Consider the following 27,863-nt stretch of genomic DNA (forward strand, 5'->3'; position numbering starts at 1 on the left):
TGCCATATAGATAACACTGTGTCACTCCCATGGACCAGCACTGATTAGCTAAAATGCAAGTCTGTAAAAAGCACTGAGATAAGTGGGCAGTCTGCAGAGGCTTAGATACAAGATAATCACAGAAGTATATTAATATAATTGTGTTGTTTATACAGTTATTAGACAAGACCTACTATACCATCCAATAAGATGTATTTTACTGTAGCTATAGAACCTTTCTTCCCAGAAGATACTTCATAGGATTTGCATCAGCTCAGTCATTAACGTGTTTCAGAGCTGCCGTTACACATCAATAATAAAACCTTTATTTCCAGGTGATTTCCTCTCCACTTACAGTACATATAGCAATACACACTATGACCAGTTTTTCCAATCTGCACTAATAGCTTGCTGCAATATTTTTTTATGTCCAATAAACGATTTAGCCATTATGGAGACACGAAAATCATTTTTTTAGTTAATACTGACCGACCCCCGGCCCCCACCCCCGAAGCATTTCCTAGCATTAAGTCATGGTTCAAGGACACAGTAGCTCTTATATTTCTTGTAAATCTATCTTGAAATATTTCTTACCTTTAAAAGAGACAGTCAAAATCTTGAGATTTTGATTATGAATTGTTTAGTTGTGTGTTTAGTTGTGTGCAACGAAACAACTTTGCAAAATATTTATTTAATTTATTTTGTCCCATTTTTATGTAATTTAGCTCTGAAAATTACGCAATTTCGAATTTTCTGAAATTGAAATACACCTGCTGACTTATCAAGGCTCATCCTGTTACATATTTATCCCTAATCAGCTTTACAAGTAAACAACTGCAAAACAATGTACTTTATACTAACTTTGGGCCAGATTACGAGTGCCGCGCAAATAGTTATGTGCGAGCTAAAATTTATTTGTTGCGCGTGTTTGCGTTCGTCCAGTTTATCGTATTACACGTTGAAAGTAAATGTGATCGCTTGAGCGCAATTTAAGATAACGTGTCAGGATATCCCGTCCTCAGAGATCTGGTTAAAGGGACACTCAAGTCAAAATAAACTTTTATGATTCTGACAGAGCAGCAGTTTTCAATTTGCTTCCATTATTAAATTTTGGGTATAAACAAACTAAGAACTGCGCTAAGCCTAAAGTTACACCTTAGCCAATCCCAGACTACTTCCCTCAAAGTGGGTACAGAAAGGGAGAAATTAAATTGTATACAAAGGATGATGCTAGTAGCTTGGTGTAACAGACATACTAATTCTTATTTTTTTTACTCTAAAATAAAAGTGTCATACAACATGCATTTGGAATTTACTCAAAACAAAATGTTTAGTGGTAATAAATTGCAATATTCATAAAAAGGGACGTCTCCCTTACATATATTAAAAAATATATACTTTTTCGATATAAAATTGCAAAAATAAGGTAAAAAAGCAATGAATGTATATGTTATACCACCTTAAAGAAGCCAAACAATAAAAATACAAAATTATAAAAAATATACAATAACATAGACTGATGCTGAGTCCCAAAAAGTCCTCGTGATGTTTAATGTCCTTGGCTATAAGTCCTGAATTAGTGTGTCTGTTACACCAAGCTACTAGCACCATCCTTTGTATACATTGTAATTATTACATTTTGCACAGACTTTTTATATTCACACTTTCTGGGGGACAAGATCCTACTGAGCATGTGCACAAGCTCACAGGGTATACGTATACTAGTCTGTGATTGGCTGATGTCTGTCACATGATACAGGAGGCCGGAAAATTGAAGAAAAAATAAACTTGCCAGAAAAAATATCTACTGCTTATTTAAAATATAGAGTAAGTGTTATTGATTTGTCTTTTTATTATGCACTTGGTAATTATGCAGTTCTATCAGCCAATCGGAATCTAAGGGACGCCATCTTAGATGACATCACTTAAAGGAACCATCTTTCAGTAAGAAGGCTCCGGATGAAGAGGATGCTCCGCGTCGGATGTCTTGAAGATGAAGCCACTCCACGTCGGATGGATGAAGATAGAAGATGCCGTCTGGATGAAGACTTCTGCCCGTCTGGAGGACCACTTCGCCCGCCTTGGATGAAGACTTCTCCCGGCTTCATGGAGGACTTCGGCCCGGTTGGATGAAGACTTCTGACGCTTCCTTGAGGATGGATGTCCGTTCTTCAGAACAAGGAATAATAGTAGGGTAGGAAGGGGAGCTGTACCGCAATCTGGAAATGTACGTTACTTAAGATCTTTGCATTAATTGGGGTAGAGAATACCAATAATAAATCTTATATGAGGTTCAAGGTGTGAAAAATAAAATAAAATAATATAATAGTCTTCTATCTTTTCCGTGTAAATATAATGTGTGCTGCGTAGAAAACTACTTAGTGAAAGTGTTAATGAAAATTTAAAACGTGCTAATTTCTCCTTGTTTATGTAGGGCAAATTAGGGGAGAAATTAGCACATTTTAAATTTTCATTAACACTTTCACTAAGTAGTTTTCTACGCAGCACACATTATATTTACACGGAAAAGATAGAAGACTATTATATTATTTTATTTTATTTTTCACACCTTGAACCTCATATAAGATTTATTATTGGTATTCTCTACACCAACTAAACATAAATTAATGCAAAGATCTTAAGTAACGTACATTTCCAGATTGCGGTTCAGCGCCCCTTCCTACCCCACTATTATTACTTTTTCCAAAAACTTTTGGTGTAGTCACTTGTGAGAAGACTACACTAGTGAAGGAGGCTATATCTGGAGTGAGTTAGATTGTTGAAATTACCCTTTCTATACCGGTCTTCCAAACAGTAAGTCGATCTTCAGGGGGTTAGTGTTAGGTTTTTTTAAGGGTGTATTGGGTGGGTTTTATTTTTAGGTTAGGGCTTTGGCCCGCAAAAGAGCTAACTGCCCTATTAAGGGCAATGCCCATCCAAATGTCCTTTTCAGGGCAATGGGGAACTTAGGTTTTTTTAGCTAGCTTTTTATTTGGGGGGTTGGTTGTGTGGGTGGTGGGTTTTACTGTTGGGGGTTGTTTGTATTTTTTTTTTACAGGTAAAAGAGCTGATTTCTTTGGGGCAATGCCCCACAAAAGGCCCTTTTAAGGGCTATTGGTAGTTTAGTTTAGGCTAGGTTTTTTTTTTTTTGGGGGGGGGGATTTTATATTTTGATAGGGCTATTAGATTAGGTCTAATTAGTTTAAATATCTTGTAATTTGTTTATTATTTTCTGTAATTTAGTGTTTTTTTGTGATTTAGCTAATTTAATTTAATTTATTTAATTGTTTTTAATTTAGTTAATTTATTTAATTGTAGTGTAGTGTTAGGTGTTATTGTAACTTAGGTTAGGTTTTATTTTACAGTTAACTATTCTACCTAGTTAAAATAAATACAAACTTGCCTGTAAAATAAAAATAAACCTTAAGCTAGCTACAATGTAACTATTAGTTATATTGTAGCTAGCTTAGGGTTTATTTTATAGGTAAGTATTTAGTTTTAAATAGGAATTATTTAGGTAATAATATAAATTTTATTTAGATTTATTGTAATTATATTTAAGTTAGGGGGTGTTAGGGTTAGACTTAGGTTTAGGGGTTAATAAATTTAGAATAGTGGCGGCCACGTTGGGGGCGGCAGATTAGGGGTTAATAAGTATAATGTAGGTGGCGGCGATGTTAGGGATGGCAGATTAGGGGTTAATAATATTTAACTAGTGTTTGCGAGGCGGGAGTGCGGCGGTTTAGGGGTTAATATGTTTATTATAGTGGCGGCGAAGTCCTGAGCGGCAGATTAGGGGTTAAAAAATTTATTTTCGTATTTGCGATGCGGGAGAGCCTCGGTTTAGGGGTTAATAGTTAGTTTATGGGTGTTAGTGTACTTTTTATCACTTTAGTTATGGGTTTTATGTTACAGCGTTGTACCATAAAACTCTTAACTACTGACTTTAAAATGCATTAGGGATCTTGGAGGTAAAGGGTGTACCGCTCACTTTTTGGCCTCCCAGGACAGACTCGTAATACTGGTGCTATGGAAGTCCCATAGAAAAAAGACTTTACAAAGTTTACGTAAGTCGTTTTGCGGTAAGGCCAAAGAAGTGTGCGCTGCCCCTAAACCTGCAAGACTCGTAATACCAGCGATAGTGAAAAAGCAGGGTTAGGACCTGTTAACGTTGCTTTTTCAGCCTAACACACAACTCGTAATCTAGCCGAGTGTTTTTTATTTTTTGTAATATTAAGTTTTAGTGTAAGGCAGCTTAGGTTTTATTTCACAGGTAAGTTTGTATTTATTTTAACTAGGTAGTACGTTTATAGTTAATAACTTTTTACTAACTAGTCTACCTAGTTAAAATAAAATAAATACAAACTTACCTGTGAAATAAAAATAAAACCTAAGCTAGCTACAATATAACTATTAGTTATATTGTAGCTAGCTTAGGTTTTATTTCACAGGTAAGTATTTAGTTTTAGCTAGGTATTATTTAGTTAATAATTGTAACTTTAATTTAGCTCTATTTTAATTATGTTAAAGTTAGGGGGTGTTAGGTTTAGGAATATGTTAGAGTTAGGGTTACTTTAGGGTTAGGTTTAGGGGTTAATATAGTTTAATTTAGGTTGTTACGATGTTGGAGGCTGGCGGTATAGGGGTTAATGGGTTTATTTAGTGGTAGTGATGTGGAAGGCCAGAAGTTTAGAGGTTAATAGCTTTATTTATTTGAGGCAATGTCGGGGAGTGGCGGAATAGGGGTTAATCATTTTTTTATAGTGTGGGCGATGTTGGGGTTCAGTGGAATAGGGGTTAATAACTTTAGTATAGTGGCGGCGATATCGGGAGCGGCAGATTAGGGGTTAATAGATTTATTTAGGTGGCGGAAATTTCAGGAGCAGCAGATTAGGGGTTAATAACATTATGTAGGTGTTGGCGATTTCGGGGGCAGCAGACTAGGGGTGTTTAGACTTAGGGTTTATGTTTGGGTGTTAGGTTTAAACGTTACTTTTTTCTCCCCATAGACATCAATGGGGCTGCATTACGGAGCTTTTCATTTTGCGATCGCAGGTGTTAGGTTTTATTATGACCCGCTCTTCCCATTGTTGTCTATGGGGAAAGCGTGCACGAGCACGTCAAAGCAGCACTTTTATTGTGTGCGGTATGGAGCTCAATGCAGCCATATCACACGCACAAGGCGGCTGTTTCAAAACTTGTAATGGCTGCGCTATAGGGGGTGAAATAACGCAACTTTTTGTTCCGTTCGTTAAATTTTCTAAAGCGCGCATAACTCGTAATCTACCTGCATAAAAGTAATCATACACTGATACGGGCTGTGTTATTGTGAAGAGTGGTGAAGATAGAGAGGAGACTACTATATTTTTTATGTGTATCGATTTGAGTTCATCAACAGCCATTATTGTATGTTAAAGGTTCCTAATGATGAAAGGGAGATTTACCGGCAGCTATCAAGCTTTGTGTTTTGGTGATTGCTAGCATTGGGGGGGGGGGAAATGGATGATCCTATTTTTTAAGATATCGAACCAAACAATTGGAAAGACAGAAATAGACTCCTATATGTTTAACCTTTGCAAAGAGGTCAAGCACAAATTTAAAGCCAGCAATGCACTACCGGGACCAAGTTGGTGATTTCTGCCTATGCATAAATGCCTCTTGTCTAATCATCAGATGTATTCAGGTAGATCCGAGTGCAGCATTACTGCTTTAACTATGTGTTTAACTAAGAGTGTTAGGAAAATATTACAACTCGCAGCTAATGAAAGTACAATGGAAAAGGAGATGAAATCATACACTAGATCAATTGATGCGGAGAAGGCCTTCGATAGAGTGTAATGGTCATGTTAATTTGAGACTTTGGAAAGGTTCGGCTTTGCTGGCAGGTTCTTAGAAATTATTAAAAAATCTATACTAAAATTTCTGTTTATGTTCTGATCAACCAAGGGTCTCTAAACCAGTAATATTTACAAGAAGAACTAGACAAGGCTGTCCCCTGTCTCCACTCTTTTTCAATCTGGTGCTGGAAACATTTGCAATTAAAATTAGAATGATTTTACCAGGATATAGTATGGGTAAATCAAAAATTATGTTAGCGTTATTTGGGGGTGATATTCTGCGATGTATTGTAAACCCTGAAAGATATATTCCAAAGTTATTACAATTGATGGAGCTATATGGTAAGATCTCGGGTTACAAAGTTAATGTTCCTAAATCAAAGATAATGTGGCTAACCGATCACAACGTTGAAACAACTTACCCATTCACTGAACTGAAATATCTAAAAATATAATTCTCAAAAGATCCTAGAAAATGGTATGGACTAAATATAGCTAAAATGGTAAAAGAAACAGAGCAGAAATAAAAAAAACTGGAGCTCATTGCCAATATCATTAATGGGAAGAGTCCATCTGTTTAAAATGTGTATTCTACCTAGGATATTATATCCATTACAATTATTACCCTTCTTACTCACTAAAATTTAAAAACATTAGATAAAGCTGCTAGGATATTTTTGTGGAGAGAAAAAAAATACAGAGTTTCACTTATCAAACTACAAAGGCCGATTAGTAAAAGGGGTTTAGGGTTACCAAATATCCAAAAAATAATTGGTCTGCCTTACTTCGTATAGGACTGGATTAGGTAGCTAAGACTGAGTGTGATGAGAGTGGGAAGTGACGTCACCAGATTGTGGGTGGGTCTTAGGTCCGTATGTCTGTGTCACAGTTAGTTAGTGAGATCAATGCTACCAGATGTATGTTTCCATGCTCTACAATAAAATAGAGTTGTACCATCTTTGCTGTGTCCTGCATGTGTCCTGCATCTCATGACATGGTGTCAGAAGTTCTTGCCTGTGCTTCTGTTTCCTGATCGATGACAATGTCAAAGTTTACCCCACCTGAGCCTTTTGACTTCTCTCAGCCTGGAGCTTGGCCCACATGGCGTCAGCGGTTTCAGCGCTTCAGGATTGCTTCCAAGTTGGACAAGGAGAGTGGTGAAGTACAAGTTAATTCTCTTTTATACTCTATGGGGAAAGATGTGGAGCCAGTGTTCAATGCTTTTACTTTCCAAGAAGGGGAAGAATTTGACTTTGAAATAGTTATGAATAAACTCAGTGCCCACTTTGTGCCCAAAAGAAATGTGATTCATGAGAGGGCATGTTTTCACAAACGTGCTCAGTGTGTGGGAGAATCTGTGGAGTCATTTGTGCGCAGCCTGTATGAACTAGCTGAATTCTGTGAGTTTGGTGTTGCTAAAGAAGAGCAAATCAGAGACAGAATAGTTATTGGAATTGCAGATGCTGAAGTCTCACTGAAGCTACAGTTAGAGTCTGATTTAACATTAGATGGGGCTATTAGGGTGGCCTGCCAGAGTGGACTGGTGAAAAAGCAAAGTGCTGATCTGAGGTCTGAGAGTATTGTGGATGAAGTGCAGCAGTTCAGGAGAGCTGCTAGTGAAAGGCACAGTGTGAGCGGTAGACCTAGGGCAACAGATAGGCCCAGAAGTGGATGGGTGCAGCATGCCCGATGCACACGGTGCAACCATGCCCATGATCAGAGTCATGCCCTGCTAAAGACAAAAGATGTAGAAAATGTAACAGAATGGGCCATTTTGAAGTGGTGTGTAAGACTGAATATATTAAGGAGATGCAGGTGGATAGCGACCAGGAGGGTCAAAAAGTGTCCTTTGTGGGGTCTGTTGTTGAACGCCTGGGTTCAGAAGATGATTGGAGGGTTACCCTTACTGTAATGGGAGCCAAAGTTGCCTTTAAGATTGACACAGGAGCAGACATCACTGTAATGTCTCTTGCAGCGTTCATAAAACTGCTTTGACAGCCCCAGCTGGAGAAAGTTACAACAAAAGTCCATAGTCTTGGTGGCCGCATTGATTGTGCGGGGAAATTTCTTGCCAACTGCGAGTACAAGCAAAGGAAATTCACCATGTGGGTGCATGTGATTAGATGTCAGTATGTTAACAACTTATTGAGCAGAAAAGCAGCTTGTGGTTTGGGCCTAGTGGCCAGAGGGAATGAGATCTCAGAAGATATGTTTGGTGAATTGGGCCTACTGAATTGCAACCCAGTCTGTATATCACTTAAAGGTGACGCAGTTCAATACAGCATTACCACTCCCCGTAGAATTCTGTTCCCGCTCATGCCTCAAGTGGAGAAGGAGCTTCTGCGTATGAAGAATATGGGGGTTATTGAAGAGGTTGTTGAAGCAACTGATTGGTGTGCCCCCATTGTGCCCGTTATGAAGAAAAACGGGAAGGTACGCATCTGCATAGACTTGAAAAGGCTGAATGAGGCGGTGAAGAGAGAAAGATATGTGCTGCCGACACTTGAAGACATAGCTCTGAAATTGGCGGGGGCGAAGTTCTTCTCTACATTGGATGCTTCTAGCAGCTTCTGGCAGATACCTCTAGATCCAAAGTGCCGCAAACTGACTACCTTCATTACACCAGTAGGTCGGTTTTGTTTTTGCAGACTCCCCTTCGGGATATCCTCTGCTCCTGAAATCTTCCAAAGAGAAATGAGTTCTCTCCTAAGAGACCACGTGGGCACGGCAGTCGTCATGGACGACATATTAGTGTATGGGTCTACATTGGAGGAACATGATCAGCGATTGAGCTGCGTGCTGCAGACTATCAGAGAGTCCGGGCTGAAGCTAAACAAACAGAAATGCCATTTTGGGAAAGCTGAGTTATGTTACTTTGGGCATATCATCAATGGGGATGGCATCAAGCCAGACCCCGAGAAAATTTGTGCTATTGAACAGATGAAAAACCCTTCTGATGTACATGAGCTGAGACAAATATTGGGCCTTGTAAATTATGTGGGCAGGTTCCTTCCAGATTTATCCACAACACTACACCCTATCACAGAGTTGCCAAAGAAAGATGTTGCCTGGGTCTGGGGACTTTCACAGGAAGAATCTTTTATGCAGGTCAAGTGCCTGCTGGGGTCTGCCCCAGTGTTGGGGTTCTACGACCCTTCCAAAAAGACTGTGGTTAGTGCTGATGCGAGCAGTTATGGGCTAGGGGCCACCCTCCTGCAGCTGAATGAAAACAAACTACAGCCCATCGCCTACTGTTCCCATACACTGAAGTCTGTTGAGTCAAAATATGCCCAAATTGAGAAAGAGTGCCTGGCTGCAGCCTGTGAGCGCTTTCAGCATTACCTAGTGGGTTTAGAGAAATTTAGTCTGGAGACTGATCATAAACCGCTAGTCCCTCTAATCAATTCCTATGATATTGACAAAACACCCCTAAGATGCCAGAGACATCTAATGAGGCTGCTCAGATTCAACGTTCAGGCAGTGCATGTGCCGGGGAAACAACTGGTTGTGGCAGATACACTATCCAGGCTCCCGCTGGCTGCTGCTGAAGAGTTTTCAACGGAATCAGATGTGAAGGTGTATGTAGATTCAGTTCTGGCCTCCAAATCCATTTCTTCAGGGAAGCTAGAACAAATAAAGAAAGAGACGTATTTAGATACAGACCTTCAAGAAGTTATAAAGTACATAAAAGAAGGTTGGCCCGAGAGTCAGGCAGCCTGGATGTCTTTAAGTTCTTACCAGTCAGAAAGGTTGCAGCTCACGGAGCTGGATGGGTTGGTGCTGTTCCAGGACCACATTGTTATTCCTGTTAGCATGCGGCAGGAGATGTTAAACAGGATTCACAATGGCCACTTAGGCATTACAAAGTGCAGAGAAAGGGCTGTATGGTGGCCTGGAATCAGTTCCGACATTGCAAGCCATGTGTCTAAAAGTGCGTTTTGCCTGGAACGCCGGCCTACTCAGAGAAGGGAGTCCATGATTTCTACTCCGCTGCCTGCAGGCCCGTGGCAGAAAATAGCTGCTGATTTGTGCGAACTTCACGGGAAAAAGTTCTTAGTCGTGATCGACTACTATTCCAGGTATTTGGAAATTGCACCTTTGAATGTAATCACAAGTCAAGCCGTTATCACTCGTCTCAAGAGTTTGTTCACCCGGTGGGGCATACCAATGAAGCTGGTGAGTGATAACGGAATGCAGTTTGCTTCCACAGACTTCAGTTCTTTCAGCAGGGAATATGATTTTATACATTCCACGTCAAGTCCACATTACCCGCAGGCCAAAGGAATGGCTGAAAGGGCAGTTCAAACAACAAAATTCATTTTAAAGCAATCTGAGCCGTACCTGGCCCTCATGTCCTATAGGGCGACTCCCATTCAAGTCACAGGATTTAGCCCGGCACAGCTGATGCTAGGACACCAGATTCGCACCACCTTACCCTCTGTGGGTGTCTTCCAGCCAACTAGCTCTATTCCTCTGGACGAAGTCCTTAGGAGGAATGAAGAGGCAAAAGGGGGCTATCGATTCTTCTACGACAGGAGACATTCTGTGAGGCTCTTGCAGGAGCTGAATGCGGGGCAAGGTGTCGGAATTAAACTGGATGATGAGAAGAAATGGAAGATGCCTGCTACGGTAATTGGACGCTCTCCAGAACCAAGGTCCTTACTGATGGAGGGACAATTACACGCTGTAACCAAAAACATCTTCAGCCTGTACCTGAGAATTTGGAACTGGATGCCTCAGTACCACCGCCAGTGGGATCCCCTGTTTTAAAAGGGGTGCCTTCCCCTCAGCAAGATCACAGTGGGGATATGTCTTTGCCTCCAGCGGACTCTCAATCACCTTCTTCTGTATCAGAGGACAGTTCATGTAGAGTTACATCAAGCGGAAGAGTGGTGAAACTTCCGGCCCGATATTGGGATTAACTTTAGTTAGAACAGTGACCGGAAGTATGGGCAGAATAATCCCATGGTCACTGTGGACTAGGGTAGTATACCCCGATGTTCAAGTCAGGATGTAATTCATGTTATTTGTTATATACTATGCAAAATTGTTGTTGTATACCTTGTTATTTGTTATATTCAAATGAAAAAAAAATGTATGCTTCGTCCTTTGAAAAGGGGGAAGATGTGATGAGAGTGGGAAGTGACGTCACCAGATTGGGGGCGGGGCTTAGGCTGTCTGTGTCGCAGTTAGTTAGTGAGATCAATGCTACCAGATGTATGTTTCCATGCTCTACAATAAAATAGAGTTGTACCATATTTGCTGTGTCCTGCATGTGTCCTGCATCTCATGACACTGAGTATTATGGTTACATAGAAATTGAACAAGAACCTGTCAAAAAATGCTCCTTAAATTACTTACTGTTTGCAACCCAAAAGGAAATGGGAAAATAAATATTTTATAACCCACTATAAGTGACATAATTCAAACATGGCGTAGATGATAATGCCCTATTTATCCATAAAAAGAAATCCAACCTTTACTGCAGGAGACTTATACAAAATATATGATAAATGGGGGGGAAAGGGTTAAAAAAACATATCAGCTATGGTTGGATTCTGCAGAAAATAAATTGTATCCTTTGAAAAATCTCAGATCCTTTTTGATATCTCGGATTCAGAAAGATTTTATTATAAACAGTTAAGACATTATGCCTCAGCATTGTTAAAACTACAGTCAGGGGAATATAACATTTATAAATTAGGGGAAAATATAGAAAAACACGAGACAAATAAATTCTCTCTTTCAATAGTGAATAAATGGATAGTAAATGAACAGTTAAACAGAGAAAAAGATAGTTTAAGTGTAACATGGAGTAAGATAATAAAACAAAATATAACAGAAAAGATTATTGAGCAAAGCATTAAAAATGTATATAAAACAACATTATCAGCTTCATCGAGAGAATCACAATTTAGACTCTTGCATAGAGATTACCTGACTCTGTCTAGAGTTAAACATTGGAGGAAAGATACTCCCAATAGCTGTTTAAAATGTAATTTTCACAACCCAGATTTAGGACATATGTGGAGTTGACCAAAAATAAGACAATATTGGAGCAAAGTAAGCTTTTTATCACACAGATTATAGGTATTAAATTGTTTTGACAGAATTAAATATACGTTTGCTTATACTAGATACTAATTACAAGAGTATGAAAAATCTGATTGTAAATATAATATTGCTTTGCTAGCAAGGAAAATAATTTTAAAATTGTGGATTACAAGGGAAGTACCAACTATAGCCAGCTTTATAAACAATATAAGGAAACAAATTATGAATGAACAATGCATTATGTTATTTGATAAGATGAATCATATTAAACTATTAAAAAAAAACTGGGAGATATATTTAAAGGGATAGTAAACCCACATTTTTTTCTTTAATGATTCAGATAGAGCAGCAATTTTAGGCAACTTTCTAATTTACTCCTAGTATTAATTGTTCTTCCTTCTCATAGTATCTTTATTTAAAAAGCAGAAATGTATGTTTAAGAGCCAGTCCATTTTTGGTTCAGAACCTGGGTTGCACTTGCTGATTGGTGGCTAAATATAACTAACCAATTAGCAAGTGCAACCTAGGTTCTGAACCAAAAATAGGCCGGCTCCTAAACATACATTTCTGCTTTTTCAAATAAAGATACCAAGAGAAGGAAGACAAATTAATGATAGGAGTAAATTAGAAAGTTGCTTACAAATGCATGCTCTATCTCAGAGGTTAAGTCCTTAAAAAAAAAAGTGTGGGAACTCACCAAGACTTCCACCCCGCCCCTACTCACAATTAAAGGGACACTACACCCAATTTTTTTCTTTCATGATTCAGATAGAGCAGCAATTTTAAGCAACTTTCTAATTTACTTCTATTATCAATTTTTCTTCGTTCTCTTGCTATCTTTATTAAGAGTCAGCCCATTTTTGGTGGAGAACCTGGGTTATGCTTGCTTATTGGTTTGCTAAATTTAGCCACGTTCTATCCAGGGTGCTGAACCTAAAATGGGCTGACTCCTAAGCTTTAAATTCCTGCTTTTTTAAATAAAGATAGCAAGAGAACAAAGAAAATTTGATAGTAGGGTGCTGAACCTAAAATGGGCTGACTCCTAAGCTTTAAATTCCTGCTTTTTAAATAAAGATAGCAAGAGAACAAAGAAAATTTGATAGTAGGAGTAAATTAGAAAGTTGCTTAAAATTGCATGTTCTATCTGAATCTTTAAAGAAAAAAAATGGGTTTAGTGTCCCTTTAAAATTGTTTAATAAATACACACACACACACTGTATTTGTATGTTTATAATCTATACACTTTGGTTAATGAAAGCAAATTAAATCTAATGAAGGGTTGAATGGTTGCCTTTGGGCCTGAGGTAAATATATATAAAGGTATATATATATATATATATATAAAGGTACAGATATACATATATATATACGTTATTTTGAAATGCACCCCGGATGCTGGTAAATGTTGGAGTGTGCTGGGCTCACCTGAGACTTTATATATATATATTGCATGTTTATAATACTGATTATGCTTGAAATATATCAAATTAGGACTTTATAACTTTGTATAGCACTGTTCATTCCTTTTACTATACATAGGAAAGTACATATTACAAAAATTATCAGCATGCCAAAGTCCATAAAGATTAGTGCAGTATTTTTTCTATAGATTTAGTAACAATTTATCCTAACTCTTAAATTGTAAAATACATTTTTTCCCCCAGTAATAAATAACTCCAAAATATTCATTCATTAATTGCAGCCACTGAGCAATCTAATAAACCTGCTAAATGTCAAACAAATTTGTTCAACATTGAAAAGTCCTGCAAAAGTCCTTAGGTGGGGCTGGGTTATCCTGTGGGTGTGTCTAGAGGGTTCAAGGCATAGGTAGGGAGTTGGGGGTTTGACTTGCTTGGATTGGGTCATCATGTCCACCCTCCTCAGTACAACATAAAAGATTCAGGGTTTGCACACTCACCCCTATCTTCCCCATAGCACTATCATTGGCCACCACAAGCTCTGTTTTGCTTTATTTATCTTTATATATTGATTTTTAATTACAAAACTATTTCACAATTGTTTGTGTTTTCTAACATTTTTAGAGTATAAACTGGTTTACTTTCAAGTGAACAGAAAACTATTCATGAGAAATGTGTTTTGTGATTTTTGATGATCCCGAACCATTTTGCTTAACTGGGTAATGAGGCTATTTGCATACATTTTATCAGTGCTATTATGAGTGAATTAATTTGCTCGTTAGCTTCTGGATGGCTCATTGACTATATTTTTTTCTCCTTTTGTCAGATTCATGATAAATGTCACTTGGGATGGAAAAGATCTGTCCTTTACTGAAGATGGCTATCAAGCAAATCCAAAATTGGTAGTTATACTGCTCAATACAACAAGAGAATGGGAAAAGGTAAATTTTAATCTAATACTTATCAATAAATGTATTTCAAATTTTCTACTAATTTAGCCACTTGATTGTCAGGTAGGTTTGTAAGAGATTTTTACACATTGTGTTGTAGCTCGATCTTGCAGCTAAAATATTTAACTTATGCTTGGTGTAACAAACTTAGTCTCAATAGCTACTTAAACTTATAGCATATAAATGCAATTAACCACTATGTTGCAAAATAAATGTTTTAAACACCATTAACACTTTAATTTTGTTAGCACAGTTATATGGTTTTCAAAATTGAGAGCAGTTCAGGGATATACACTTGAAATACCTTTTTCCTGGTCTCCTTTGTTGTGACCAATCAGGGAGAGTGTGCTATGAGATAAGAAATCACTGTGTAGAATGTTCCAGATTCAGGTAAATGTCACCATAATTAAATATGATGGAGACACTCCAGTCTCTCTGGAGCACAACTTTCAGAGTTACAGCAAAAGCAGAAAATGTAGTTATGTATGTATTGTGCAATGTTATTTTATTTTCCTTAGAAATTTTATGTAAAAATTAAAGGTTAAGTTTGATTTCTTTAAAAAGGGGCATAAAGGTTTATGCTGGCCAGCACAGTCCTCGTATATTTTAGTAACTTAATTTGAATACAAAATATGTTCTTCATCTCAATGGGTGGTGCTTTCAATGAGTAAAGCCATCTATTTTGTGCAAAAAAAATAAATATAAAGGAGCTAATTCCCATAGATTTCATACACTGCAATTGGTATAACAAGTCATTAAAAGGAAACAAGTGCAGTGTCTTTTGAGGATGGATATAAGACAGTGCTTGAAAACACTGCATCATTAATCATTCATGTGTCTTTCTAATTGTTGAAATGGCTAAGATGGCAGAAACCTGCACTTTTTAAGTACTAAACCTTAAAGTAAAGGTCAACTTAATGCAACTGCCCCACGGCATTGGATATAATTTGCAAAATGAGGGTGGGTTTAATTCATCCAATTTGTTATATTTAAGAATTTTTTATTTTTTTTATCTTTTGAGTGCTCCGACGATAAGCGCAGCTCTCCCCTCTGCATTTTGTCAAATTGATTGACAGATGAAGATTCTTAAAAGAACAAATCCTTGTTTCCCCCCGAGCCGTGACGTTTATGCAAAGGAGCTGAACGCCCCGGGGGGGAAAACAAGGATTCTTTCTTTTAAGAATCTTCATCTGTCAATCAATTTGACAAAATGCCGGACGGGAATGCTGTGCTTATCGTCGGAGTGCTCAAAAGGTAATTTTTTTTAAAATAATGAAATATAACAAATTTGATGAATTAAACCCACCTTCATTTTACAAAGTCTATCCAATGCCGTGGGGCAGTTGCGGGAAGTTGACCTTCACTTTAAACCATGCTGATAACTATCATACAGAAATGTCAAAAGACAACATAATTTAATATTAGATGTTGAAGCATTGTTTTGAGAAATTCAGGGTTAAAATACATCCAAGACTCCAAAGTAAGCTGAAGAAATAGACCTTTTTCTTGCATGTAGTAAAGATGCACTCACCAGAGATTGAATATCTAGCTGTAACCTTCACCAGTCAACCTCAGTTTCTATGGATTAGAACTACATGTCTGAACGATGGATACAACAGTTTTCTTGGCCAAAGAAGGATTGGAATGCATCTGTTTTCTCCTTTTTGATTTTACATAATAGTTGAGGAGTTTGAGCTATGGGGGGTATAAATATCATATGTAATGAATGGTCTCCATCTCCATTAATTAAGGTTATGGAAATCTGCTAAATAATTAATATATGCTAGATTTGTAGGAATTGTGCTTTACAAATTGCATAAATCCAGACGGGAATCTGTAAACGAAGGATCCTTGGTGAAACTCTGTAGGTACTGATCTAGGTGTGGCTAGAGATGAGGCAAAAATGAAATCCTCTTTGACAGACTAGCCTTCTTTCTCAATTTCGTTAGGAATTGACGCATCTGCCATCTTGCTTATTTTACAATATTAACAGTAAATACAAGTTTCCTTGGCACTGTTGACAAGCAGACAATCTCATGTGATGGGATCATATAAAGCTATTTTTGAAAGTTGACATGGGCCTATTCTTGTGAGTTTGCCGTATCTAAAAGGTCTTTCAGATAATAGAGTTTCTTTCTTCTGAACCTATGAAATAAATGGTGCCTTCATGAAAGTTCTAAGAGATGAGTAAATGCCATTCTTAGATCACATCACAAATTTGAAATGTATTAGACCCAATGCAATCCAAAGATACTCATGACTGCCTCCGAAACATAGAAACTGGCAACCTTGAGATCTTTGAAAACTAGAAAAATAAAATTAAAAGGTATTAATTTCCTGACATTTAGAACTGGGTTGTTATTTAATTTCTATGTCTGGTTTTGCAAATCTTTGACAAATAAAAACACTTATTGAGCCACAAGCAGTTGAAGAGAGGGAATACTAAAAAGCAATATATATACTTGAGAGAATTCCAAATGGACCCCATGTTATTAGTCCCTGTTTAGTACCTGTAGTTTAAGGGTATAGGAAAGAGAATGGCAATTCTTAAAGGGACAGTCTACACCAGAATTTTTATTGTTTAAAAATATAGATAATCCCTTTATTACCCATTCCCCAATTTTTCATAACCAGCACAGTTATATTAATACGAACAAACTCTGAAAAAGGGAACAGCGCAAAGGGACCAGATTCAAGGAAGTAATTTATTCAAAGGAACAATAACATAACAGCACAGATTCTACTTACAAGAAGAAAGTTTTAAAAAGCCTTTCACAATCAATGATGTGAACATATGCAGTCCTACTACGTAGACAGGAGTCTCCACAGCTGACACGTACGTCTCACAGGAAATCTTCCTACTGCACACAGCTGAGAACACAACAGGGAACCCCTCCGATCCTTCAGAGTTGGACCAATAAGCTCAACGTGTTTCCCCCGGAGTACGCCTGGGCTTTTTGAAGAGCAGAACTGGCTTGCTCGCCTGTTCTGTTGGAGCTAGCAATGGCTCAGGTCCAATCAGTATCAAGCATTAGAAGTGCGCGCACTTATTCAAAATTGTAGACTGTCGGTTTGTTTTATCCAATACTCCTACTGCTTCAGTATGTGCCAAATAAGCACATTGAAGGAATTGGTTATGGGAATGATAACTGTTGATTTTCCTTTATTCAATACTCCTACCGCTTCAATTTGTGCAATATTAGGCACAGAACCAAATTGGTTTTGGGAGTACTCTTTTATTTGATGTCCTCTGCTCGGGAGCTGTGTAGTTGAATGTTCAACTACACAGCTCCCGAGCAGAGGACATCAAATAAAAGAGTACTCCCAAAACCAATTCGGTTCTGAAGCGGTAGGAGTATTGAATAAAGGAAAATCAACAGTTATCACTCCCATAACAAATTCTTTCAACGTGCTTATTTGGCACATACTGAAGCGGTAGGAGTATTGGATAAAAGAAACCGACAGTCTACAATTTTGAATAAGTGCGCGCACTTCTAATGCTTGATACTGATTGGACCTGAGCCATTGTTAGCTCCAACAGAACAGGCGAGCAAGCCAGGTGAGGACGCCGAAGAATGAGTGAGTACATTCAGTAAGCTCATGTTACATAACATTGTTTCTGTAACAATATCTTCAACTTTCTGAAACAAAAAACTGTATATTCACTTTGAACAATAAGTAACTTTGTATCCATACCGTAAAGTACAGATCGAATGGAATTTTCAATCAGAAAATATTTCGTATCATCCGGCAACACACTGACAATAGAAACCTTATTGAGCTGCAAAAATATATGTATATCTGTGTTCTAATCCTTTGTGTTTAATATCTCAAGTCGAGATTACCAGACAGTGCTCATTGTAGAAATATCAAGTCATATGCCAGTCATTGTTTTTACTATTTAGTATTTCTCAATATTTTATTTTTTGCAGACAGCGGTGTCTTAATATATTTTATGTTATTTAGTTTTATGTTTTGAGGAATTTTTTATTAGATTCATTTGTTCAGAGATTTGATAATAATTAGTTTTAATAAATTTCTTTACTTTATTGTATCTTTAGTCGCATTTAATTTTTAATTCCCAATTTGTGGTCTACGTTGTGCATTACGCACTAGAAAGTTTAAGAACATTTGTTCCACTCAATATTTACAATTTAATTAAACCCCATATCTATCCCACAAGGCCGCCATTAGGAACACAACACACAGGCCAACACGAAGATTTGTTCATATCACAGTCAGCCTCCGGCGCCACTGACAATCTAACCACTCTAAATCTCTAACTCCCAGTCCGCACTTGTGAGAAGTGTGAACAGTCAGTTGGCCAGTACTGTTTAATCTAAGTCCAGTGTACACCCTCCCTATCACATTGCATTATCTGGTCTAATTATGAGATCTTGATAAAGTATTAGATGCAAGTGACCTAAACTTTTCCGTGTTTATCATTGTTACCTCTTGACACTTAACTAATCATTATATCCCTCACATAATAATGAGTAGAGTTCTCTGGGGTTGTGCAGTAAACTTCCTGTTGACTATCACTCAGATGGTGCGCTAAGTTATTGATGCACTAAGCTATTGATGCACTAAGCTATTGATGCACTAAGCTAATGATGCACTAAGCTAATGATGCACTAAACTATTGATGCACTAAGCTATTGATGCTCTAAGCTATTGATGCTCTAAGCTATTGATGCACTATGTTATTGATGCACTAAGCTATTGATGCACTATGCTATTGATGCACTAAGCTATTGATGCTCTAAGCTATTGATGCACTATGTTATTGATGCACTATGTTATTGATGCACTAAGCTATTGATGCACTAAGCTATTGATGCACTAAGCTATTGATGCACTATGCTATTGATGCACTAAGCTATTGATGCTCTAAGCTATTGATGCACTATGTTATTGATGCACTATGCTATTGATGCACTATGCTATTGATGCACTATTCTATTGATGCTCTTTGCTATTTATGCGCTAAGCTATTGATGCTCTTTGCTATTTATGCACTAAGCTATTGATGCACTATGTTATTGATGCACTATGCTATTGATGCACTATGCTATTGATGCTCTTTGCTATTTATGCGCTAAGCTATTGATGCTCTTTGCTATTTATGCGCTAAGCTATTGATGCTCTTTGCTATTTATGCGCTAAGCTATTGATGCACTATGCTATTGATGCACTATGCTATTGATGCACTATGCTATTGATGCTCTTTGCTATTTATGCGCTAAGCTATTGATGCACTATGCTATTGATGCACTAAGCTATTGATGCACTAAGCCAGTGTGCACAAATAGTGGGGTTTTTCATGCAGGGTAGTGTTCTCTGGGGTTGTGCAGTAAACTTCCTGTTGACTATCGCTCGGATGGTGCGCTAAGCTATTAATGCACTAAGCTATTGATGCACTATGATATTGATGCACTAAACTACTGATGCACTATGTTATTGATGCACTAAGCTATTGATGCTCTAAGCTATTGATGCTCTAAGCTATTAATGCACTATGCTATTGATGCACTAAGCCAGTGTGCACAAATAGTGGGGGTTTTCAGCTATTGATGCACTAACCTATTGATGCACTAAGCTATTGATGAACTAAGCTATGGATGCACTAAGCTACTGATGCACTAAGCTATTGATGAACTAAGCTATTGATGCACTAAGTTATTGATGAACTAAGCTATTGATGCACTATGCTATTGATGCACTAAGATATTGATGCACTATGCTATTGATGCAATAAGCTATTGATGCTCTAAGCTATTGATGCTCTAAGCTATTGATGCACTAAGCTATTGATGCACTAAGCTATTGATGCACTAAGCTATTTATGCACTAAGCTATTTATGCACTAAGCTATTGATGAACTAAGCTATTTATGTACTAAGCTATTGATGAACTAAGCTATTGATGCACTAAGCTATTGATGCACTAAGCCCTGGTTTCTCAACAGCCGGGCCGTGGCCCAGTACCGGGCCGTGATAGTCCTGCTGGTGGGCCCTGACCTGTCATGCCCCCACTGCATACTCTTACCCCACTGCAAACCAGGTGCAGACTGAGACCAATCAAGGCCCCAGGAACACTGTCTCACACTGACCAAAATGTATTAAATGGTATGCAAATGTACATGGTAGCCTTCCTGCCCTGCCCCCAACAGGCCCCTCATCCTACAGAGCCAGGACCCCCAACATTAAGGGCCAGAGAAAGGGCACCCAACCTCCAGGGCCAGACCCCACACTCCATGGCCCTCACAGCGACAGACCCCTGCCAGGGCCCCCACTAAACCCACACTTATTTGCCCAGGTCCTATTTGCCTGGCTGATCAGCTCGCCCCTGCTGCTCACTATAAATAGATATATATATAAATAAACTACTGGGCCCCGGACATGTCTAGCTAAAATTTACCGGGCCTTGAGGTCACTTTGGTTGAGAACCACTGCACTAAGCTATTGATGCACTATGCTATTGATGCACTAAGCTATTAATGCACTAAGCTATTGATGCACTTAGCTATTGATGCACTAAGCTATTAATGCACTAAGCTATTGATGCACTAAGCTATTGATGCGCTAAGCTATTGATGCGCTAAGCTATTGATGCGCTAAGCTATTGATGCGCTAAGCTATTGATGCGCTAAGCTATTGATGCGCTAAGCTATTGATGCACTATGCTATTGGTGCGCTAAGCTATTGATGCGCTATGCTATTGATGCGCTAAGCTATTTATGCGCTAAGCCATTGATGCACTAGCTTTTGATGCACTATGCTATTGATGCACTAAGCTATTGATGCGCTAAGCTATTGATGCGCTATGCTATTGATGCACTATGCTATTGATGCGCTAAGCTATTTATGCGCTAAGCCATTGATGCACTAAGCTATTGATGCGCTAAGCTATTTATGCGCTATGCTATTGATGCACTATGCTATTGATGCGCTAAGCTATTGATGCGCTAAGCCTTTGATGCACTAAGCTATTGATGCACTATGCTATTGATGCGCTAAGCTATTGATGCACTAAGCCAGTGTGCACAAATAGTGGGGATTTCATGCAGTTCCATGCTGTACTATTAATAATATTGGTTCACTTTAGGTCTCAAAAACCACAGAATTTCAGCTGTATTTTGGATTAGGCTTGAGTGCCTAACTCACCTCTTGTAATACGAGCGCAACAAGGGTACCAATAGCGATCCTTGTGCTATCTCTTAAAAAAATAGGGTGTGTGAAAAACATTTCAGCCTCATTAAGATGCTCTTGATACCTTTTTTAACAAATCATTTGTAATGTGCATTATTCTTAGTTTGAGATTAAGTGCAATGTAATGCGCCCTATTTATTGATTGTGCTCTACTTGTAATCTAGTGTTGTTAACCCCTTGGTTGCAATGTCTGACTGTTAAATCCCTATGTCTGAAAATGTGTTATGTTTATCACTGTTAACCCCTTGGTCTAAAGAGTACTTAATATTATATCTCACTGCTGATTGTAAAATACTGGTGCCCTAAGTTTTTTCATATTCAGTGTTGTTAATCCCTTAGTTCCTAAAAAGTGCTAGATACTGTCTGCTGGATCTATCTGTTCTAAGTTTTGGCACATTTAGTGCTCTTAACCCTGTGACTTCTACAAAATGTTGTGACACATTGCCACACAACGCAAGCGGTTAAATTCTTGCTAATGCAGCACGTTTAGAGATTAATTAAGAGAGGTGAAAGGATTGTAATAATCTGTGTAAGTGTGAAAGGGTTTAATGATGAAGAGATTTATCCGCAAGCGCATAACACCACAAAACAGATAAACACTTTGTTATTTACATTCAGTACCCTTGCTGTCTTTTAATTATGGAAACATCAAGTCAACAATGGGAAAACAAAACCACTTTGATAGATGAAAATCAAACAAGAAGCAACAATTAGCTACCAATACAATTACCTCACTGGCCTTTCTACTATTAAAGCCAAATAATTCTCAATGAATCTTTTATGCAGTTAAAAGAATATATTTATTTGCAGAGAGAATGAGTAATCTGAAGTTTATTAAACTTATATTAATCACACAGCACAACTCTCCTATCCCTTAATATGGCCAGGCAATCAGCATCTACTTAAAGGGACAGTAAACATAAACATGAATGTTACATCTTTTTTTTCTTTCATGTTTCAGATTGAGCATGCAATTTTAAACATCTTTCCAGTTTACCTCTATTACCCAATTTGTTTTGTACTCTTCAGATCATTGTTGAAAAGAATACCTAGGTAGACTCTGGAGCAGCTGGTTGGTGGCTGCACATATATGCCTCATGTTATTGGCTCACCCATGTTTATCGCTGTTTCTTCAACTAAGGATAGAAAGATAATGAAGCAATTTAAACAATAGAGAAAGATGAAAGAAAAGTTTTGGGTTTCATGTCCCTTTAACTTTGCGATACCTGCAGAAATTAATATTTAAGTCGCAAAGCTATACTTACCTTGTGTTTATCGCCAGCCTCTTCTGATCCCGTGTTACGGGCGCACTGTCCTATGCATGCACAATAGTGCTTTGAACTAAATGCACCACGCTCCCCCGCTGGATAAAGCAGCGCACAAGTAAAAAATAGCTTTGGACAAATTGTTCATAACAACTAAATGTATTTAGTTTTAATCAATATTCATTCATAAGATTGTTCAAATTTGTTTTGTTAATGAAAATCTGTTTCTCTGCTATTTTCTATGGGGACAGCATCTTAAGGGACCGTTCAATAAAGTAGAGTTAGATCATTAACACGTGTAATAAAAAGACAATGCAATAACACTTACTCTGAATTTCAACTAAGCAGTAGATTTGTTTCGGACAAATTTTATTTCCCCTCCATTTGCTGGCCCCCTGTATCACATGACAGCCATCAGCCAATCACAGACTAGTATACCGTATGAACTTCTGCACATGCTCAGTAGGAGCTGGTGCCTCAAAAAGTGTGTATATAAAAAGAATGTGCAGCATTTGATAAAAGAAGTAAATTGGAAAGTCTCTTAAAACTGCATGATTTTTTACTTTAGTGTCCCTTTAAAGGGACAGTGTACTGTAAATATTTCTTGATTTTAATATGTTTGCAATCAGGGCCAGTGCACCAATAAAGGCAGAACAGATGACCACCTTAGGATGCAGGAGGGGGTGGGGGGATTGGGTGCATGCCATACTTATTTTTTAAGTGTATATTTCTTTTGCTGCCTAACTTGGGCTCCATAGTAGGGGCCATATGAGGTGTAATGTGTACAATGGGAGGAGACTCCCCAGAATGACAGGGAGACAGAGAGTGCAGGTCTTCCAGAACAGCTGGAAACATCTGGCTGAAACATCTCACAATACAGCCCCTGTGCTCTCTGCAAACGTCTTTTCAAACAGGCTGTGCAATTTTGAAAAATATATAAATAAAAAACTTTTCTAAGTCTTCTTTGTCTTAATCTCCTTTGTTAAAACGTAGCTCCTTTCCATGACAGGATCCTAAGGTAGGCTGCAGAGCGTTCACGTGACTTGAGCACTATTTGTATAAGTTATATAATGTCATATAATGCTCGCTCCTCACTCTAGCTCAGAAAGTGCTTCATTTTCACATCCATATCCCTTTAATTGGCTGCTGATAAAAACATTGAAAAGAAATAATAAAAACAAGATCATAAAATTGGAAGATTACTAAAGCACAAATTATCTGCATAACCATAACAGAGATAATTACACAAGCGGATGAGACGGGTTTTCTATTAAGAAACAGCAACAGTTAATTTCACAAATCTCTTCACATCCAGTGCAGCTGTTTCTCACATATTACATTTAGCTTTTCCTTGTTCACTTTATCACATATTAACACTTTTAGTTAATTAAATATGGAAGTGATACATTAAGCTTTACAGCACTTTTAGTCTTAAAAGACTGTAAATCCCAAGTTGTTTCTTGCATGATTCAAATAAAGTATGACATTTAAAATACAAATATTTCCAATTTCATTTACTTAATTCTCTTGGTATCAGTTGTTGAAAATCAAGTAGGAAGGCTCAGGAACATTCATGTACCTGGGACCCTATATGGTAGCAATCTTGAAAGAATATGTTTAGCAATGTTGTACATTTGCAAGACCACTGGGTGGCAGCAGTGTTTGTAGCCATCTAGTGCTCCAGAAGTGTGCACACTACGTTGGGCTTGTTTTCATTGAGCCGTAGAAAATGGAGCCGTAAGCTACCAAAGTGGCCCACAGGTAAACTTAGTTTTTATGGCTCCATTTTAGTATCAGGTTTCTATTTAAATAACATTGTGTACAGTTGCTCTTTTCATGTAGGTGTACGTTAACGTTGTGTTAATGTTTCCATCCGATGTTGGGTTTCTTTAAAATCAAGTAAGTTGCTATGGTAAGATACAGATGCGCCACATGGCCCAATATTGTTTGTTCCAAAAAATAATACTTATGTGTTAAGGAGATACACTCACATATATTAAATCACCTCAAATGGTGCTGTAGACGCAGTCTGGGATCTATAACAGTCACCCAGCAGACCGACCTCCTGAGATTAGTGTGGAATCTGTATAGAGGAGATATGAGAGACACAGGGTGCCAATATGGCCTAGTACTGTTTAGCCCAGAGTATATGCAGACAGATGTAAAAGTTTGCACTCACATTTGTTGTAGCATCTCCATTGATGCTAATAGAGCAGTCTGGGGTCAATTCAGTCACCCAACAGACTTGGTTCAATTCAAAGACAATCAGGAAAACACAGTCCTCCAAACCATTCAGGAGGCCCAAGGTATCCAAAAATATTTCAGATAAAAGGCAGCAAGTGTTTAAAATATAAAAAATTGCTTTATTAAAATATTATGAATCACAAGCGACACGTTTCTCAGCATATGGCTGTTTCATCAGGCTTACTCGATCAGGTTGATTTCCGGCGATTCCTGTCCACCACATCAGAGCAGGCGGACAGGTTATGGAGCAGCAGTCTTTAGACCGATGCTTCATAACTGCTGTTTCTGGCGAGTCTGAAGACTCGCCAGAAACACGGGCCCACAAGCTCCATTCTGAGCTTGATAAATGGGCCCCCTTATCTGTGATCACCTTTATAAATACATATTTTTAACGATAAGCCAAAACTATTTTTTTACTATAATTATATTTTCCACTTTATTAATATATATAATATGTATTGCTGCCCTAGGCATAGATCTAGTTTGATTTTTTTAGACATGTGCTTGCAAATATTTTAAAATGTAAATACATAGTGATATTTCCATAAGAACATAAGTGCAACTATTCCTAAACCTGGGACAACAATAAATATTACATATTACAATTTGTTTCTACATTGAAACACTAGAATTATTTTGTAAGTTTTAAAGTTTCAATGGGAAATAGGTGTCAAAAAACTCCTTTTTCCTATTTTACACCTAGTTGAGTGTAATTGTTTTCAATATATCAATAGCCTCCAACAGTTTATTAACGGTTTGCGCTTTTATTGGAAACCGGGTGTAAATTATCGCATAACGGCTTCTAATACTTTCTATGGGACTAAAAAATAATTTCAGCAGCTGGATTGCGGGTGCTGATATTGTGGCATTCTCTTCTACGCCCCTTTAGCACACAGATATTCTTAGGGAGATGTTAGTTCACAAAGACATAGTAATAAATAAAATAACAAACTTGCTATTCCCACTGGGATGTTTCGGTCTGCAGTTAAAACTAAGACTTCTTTTTTTTTTAACTGAAAACTAGGAATCCCACGCGGCCAAACATTATTGAACTGCATAATACGCATAGCATGAACTTAACACACTTTAGTATCCTCGGGCTGATGTTGCTGCGAATCTGAAGAAGACAGATGAAAGCAGAAAATAAAGCGATTGACATTATTGTGAAGTCTGCAGGGCCGTGTTACCAGTAGCAAGGAAATATATTAAGGCTGTTTTCCCATGTAACATTAAGCAAGCCTGTAATTTTCCGTGAATAATGGCTCATTTAAAAGTGCCCTATAGGATTTGCATTTTGAGTCTGCTTGCAAAAGATATCTTGTAATGGAATTTGCAAATTGTATTTTTGAATTTAGATGTTGTGTAGGGTGAACGCGAAAGCTTTAATCTTACTAGACAGAATGTAATATTTAAATTCCTCTCAAATTAATTGAAAAGACAGAAGCGCAAATCCAGCATAGAGGATGTTATAGTTTATAATTAATCTCACATTTGCATTTATAAGATAGTCAAGCTTCATACAATATATCATGTGGAGATACTTATGGATTAAAGGGACATATTGTATTATCCCCAATTCCATTCCTTTATTATTTACATGCAAAGTGCCCCATATGGCTTTTTGTAAAAGATTAATATGTTCCAACAAGTCATAATGTTTTCAAATGCACTTAAAGGAATAGTTAAGTCCAAATTAAACTTTCATGATTTAGATATGACATGCAATTTCAAACAACTTTCTAATTTACTTTTATATTTATTTATTTTTAATATTTTAAATTTGCTTTGCTCTCTTGTTATTTTTATTTGAAAGCTAAACCTAGGTAGACTCATATGCTAATTTCTAAGCCCTTGAAGGCCGCCTCTTATGTGAATGCATTTGATAGTTTTTCACAGCTAGAGGGCATTAGTTCATGTGTTTTATATAGATTACATTGTGCTCATGCACGTGAAGTTATTTGAGGGTCAGCACTAATTGCCTTTAATGCCAGTCTGTCAAAAGATCTAAGATAAGGAGGCCGTCAGCAGAAGTTTAGATACAAGGCAATTACAGAGGTAAAAAGTATATTTCTATAATAGTTTTGGTTATGCAAAACTGGGGAATGGTAAATAAATGGAATATCTATCTTTTTAAACAATAAAAATGTTGGTGTTTATTATCCCTTTAACAAGAATATACTTTACATGGAGACAATACAACAGTGAGATTCCCTTCCATTAGAAGACAATATTCCTGCAGATTTTTGCAAAGCGATCAGCCTGTAGCTCTTGAAAATCCTTTTCTTTCCTGTTTTGAGAAACATACGTTGGATTAGCAGTTCACTGCGGCACTTCACCTATGTGTTTGACTGCGTAGAGTTGCAGGGTCAATAGTGAGAAAATGACATCTATCTCTGTCTGTCTGTCTACCCATATATCTTGAATGAAACCTTCTCAAAGTATACAGCTTTCACAAAGTTTAAATAAATAAATAAAAATGTTTATTCATATTTGCAATTGATTGTTTATATGTTTAGAAAAACATTCTAATTAAAAAATAGACAAAATGATTTGCAACAAACGCATCATCACTTGATGTTATTCATGGTGAACTCTTAGGATTGTGTGTCTACATTAATGACAATCCAAAAAATAGTCTGCAAGTGCCCAAGATACCATTACAATTGTTTTATAAACCATAAGATATACACTCAATTAGAGCGTAATTGTTGTATAGATTGAGATTGAGTATACAATTGCAGCTAGTGAAACCAATCAGCACGGCACGCTGCCAGGGCAAATGTTTTTAGTGCTACCTTAGGAACTGGTGCCATAGGTTTGCCAAACCGGCATAGACAGCCATCATCATTACTGATGCAGTTAACCATATTTTACTTTCATGTTGACTGACTATATTGTTTGATTC

The 27,863-nt window shown here is 37.6% G+C and overlaps 1 protein-coding gene across 1 annotated transcript in view; it reads left to right on the forward strand.

The window, feature by feature from the left end:
* Positions 1-27,863, forward strand: part of GRIN2A (glutamate ionotropic receptor NMDA type subunit 2A) — a 744,878-nt gene that overhangs the window by 579,281 nt on the left and 137,734 nt on the right. Inside the window, exon 3 of the mRNA XM_053694267.1 lies at positions 14,115-14,229. Coding sequence (XP_053550242.1) covers positions 14,115-14,229 — 115 coding nt within the window. The remainder of the gene's footprint in view (positions 1-14,114; positions 14,230-27,863) is intronic.

The sequence above is a fragment of the Bombina bombina genome, chromosome 11 (assembly GCF_027579735.1).
Source record: "Bombina bombina isolate aBomBom1 chromosome 11, aBomBom1.pri, whole genome shotgun sequence".
Lineage (NCBI taxonomy): Eukaryota > Metazoa > Chordata > Amphibia > Anura > Bombinatoridae > Bombina > Bombina bombina.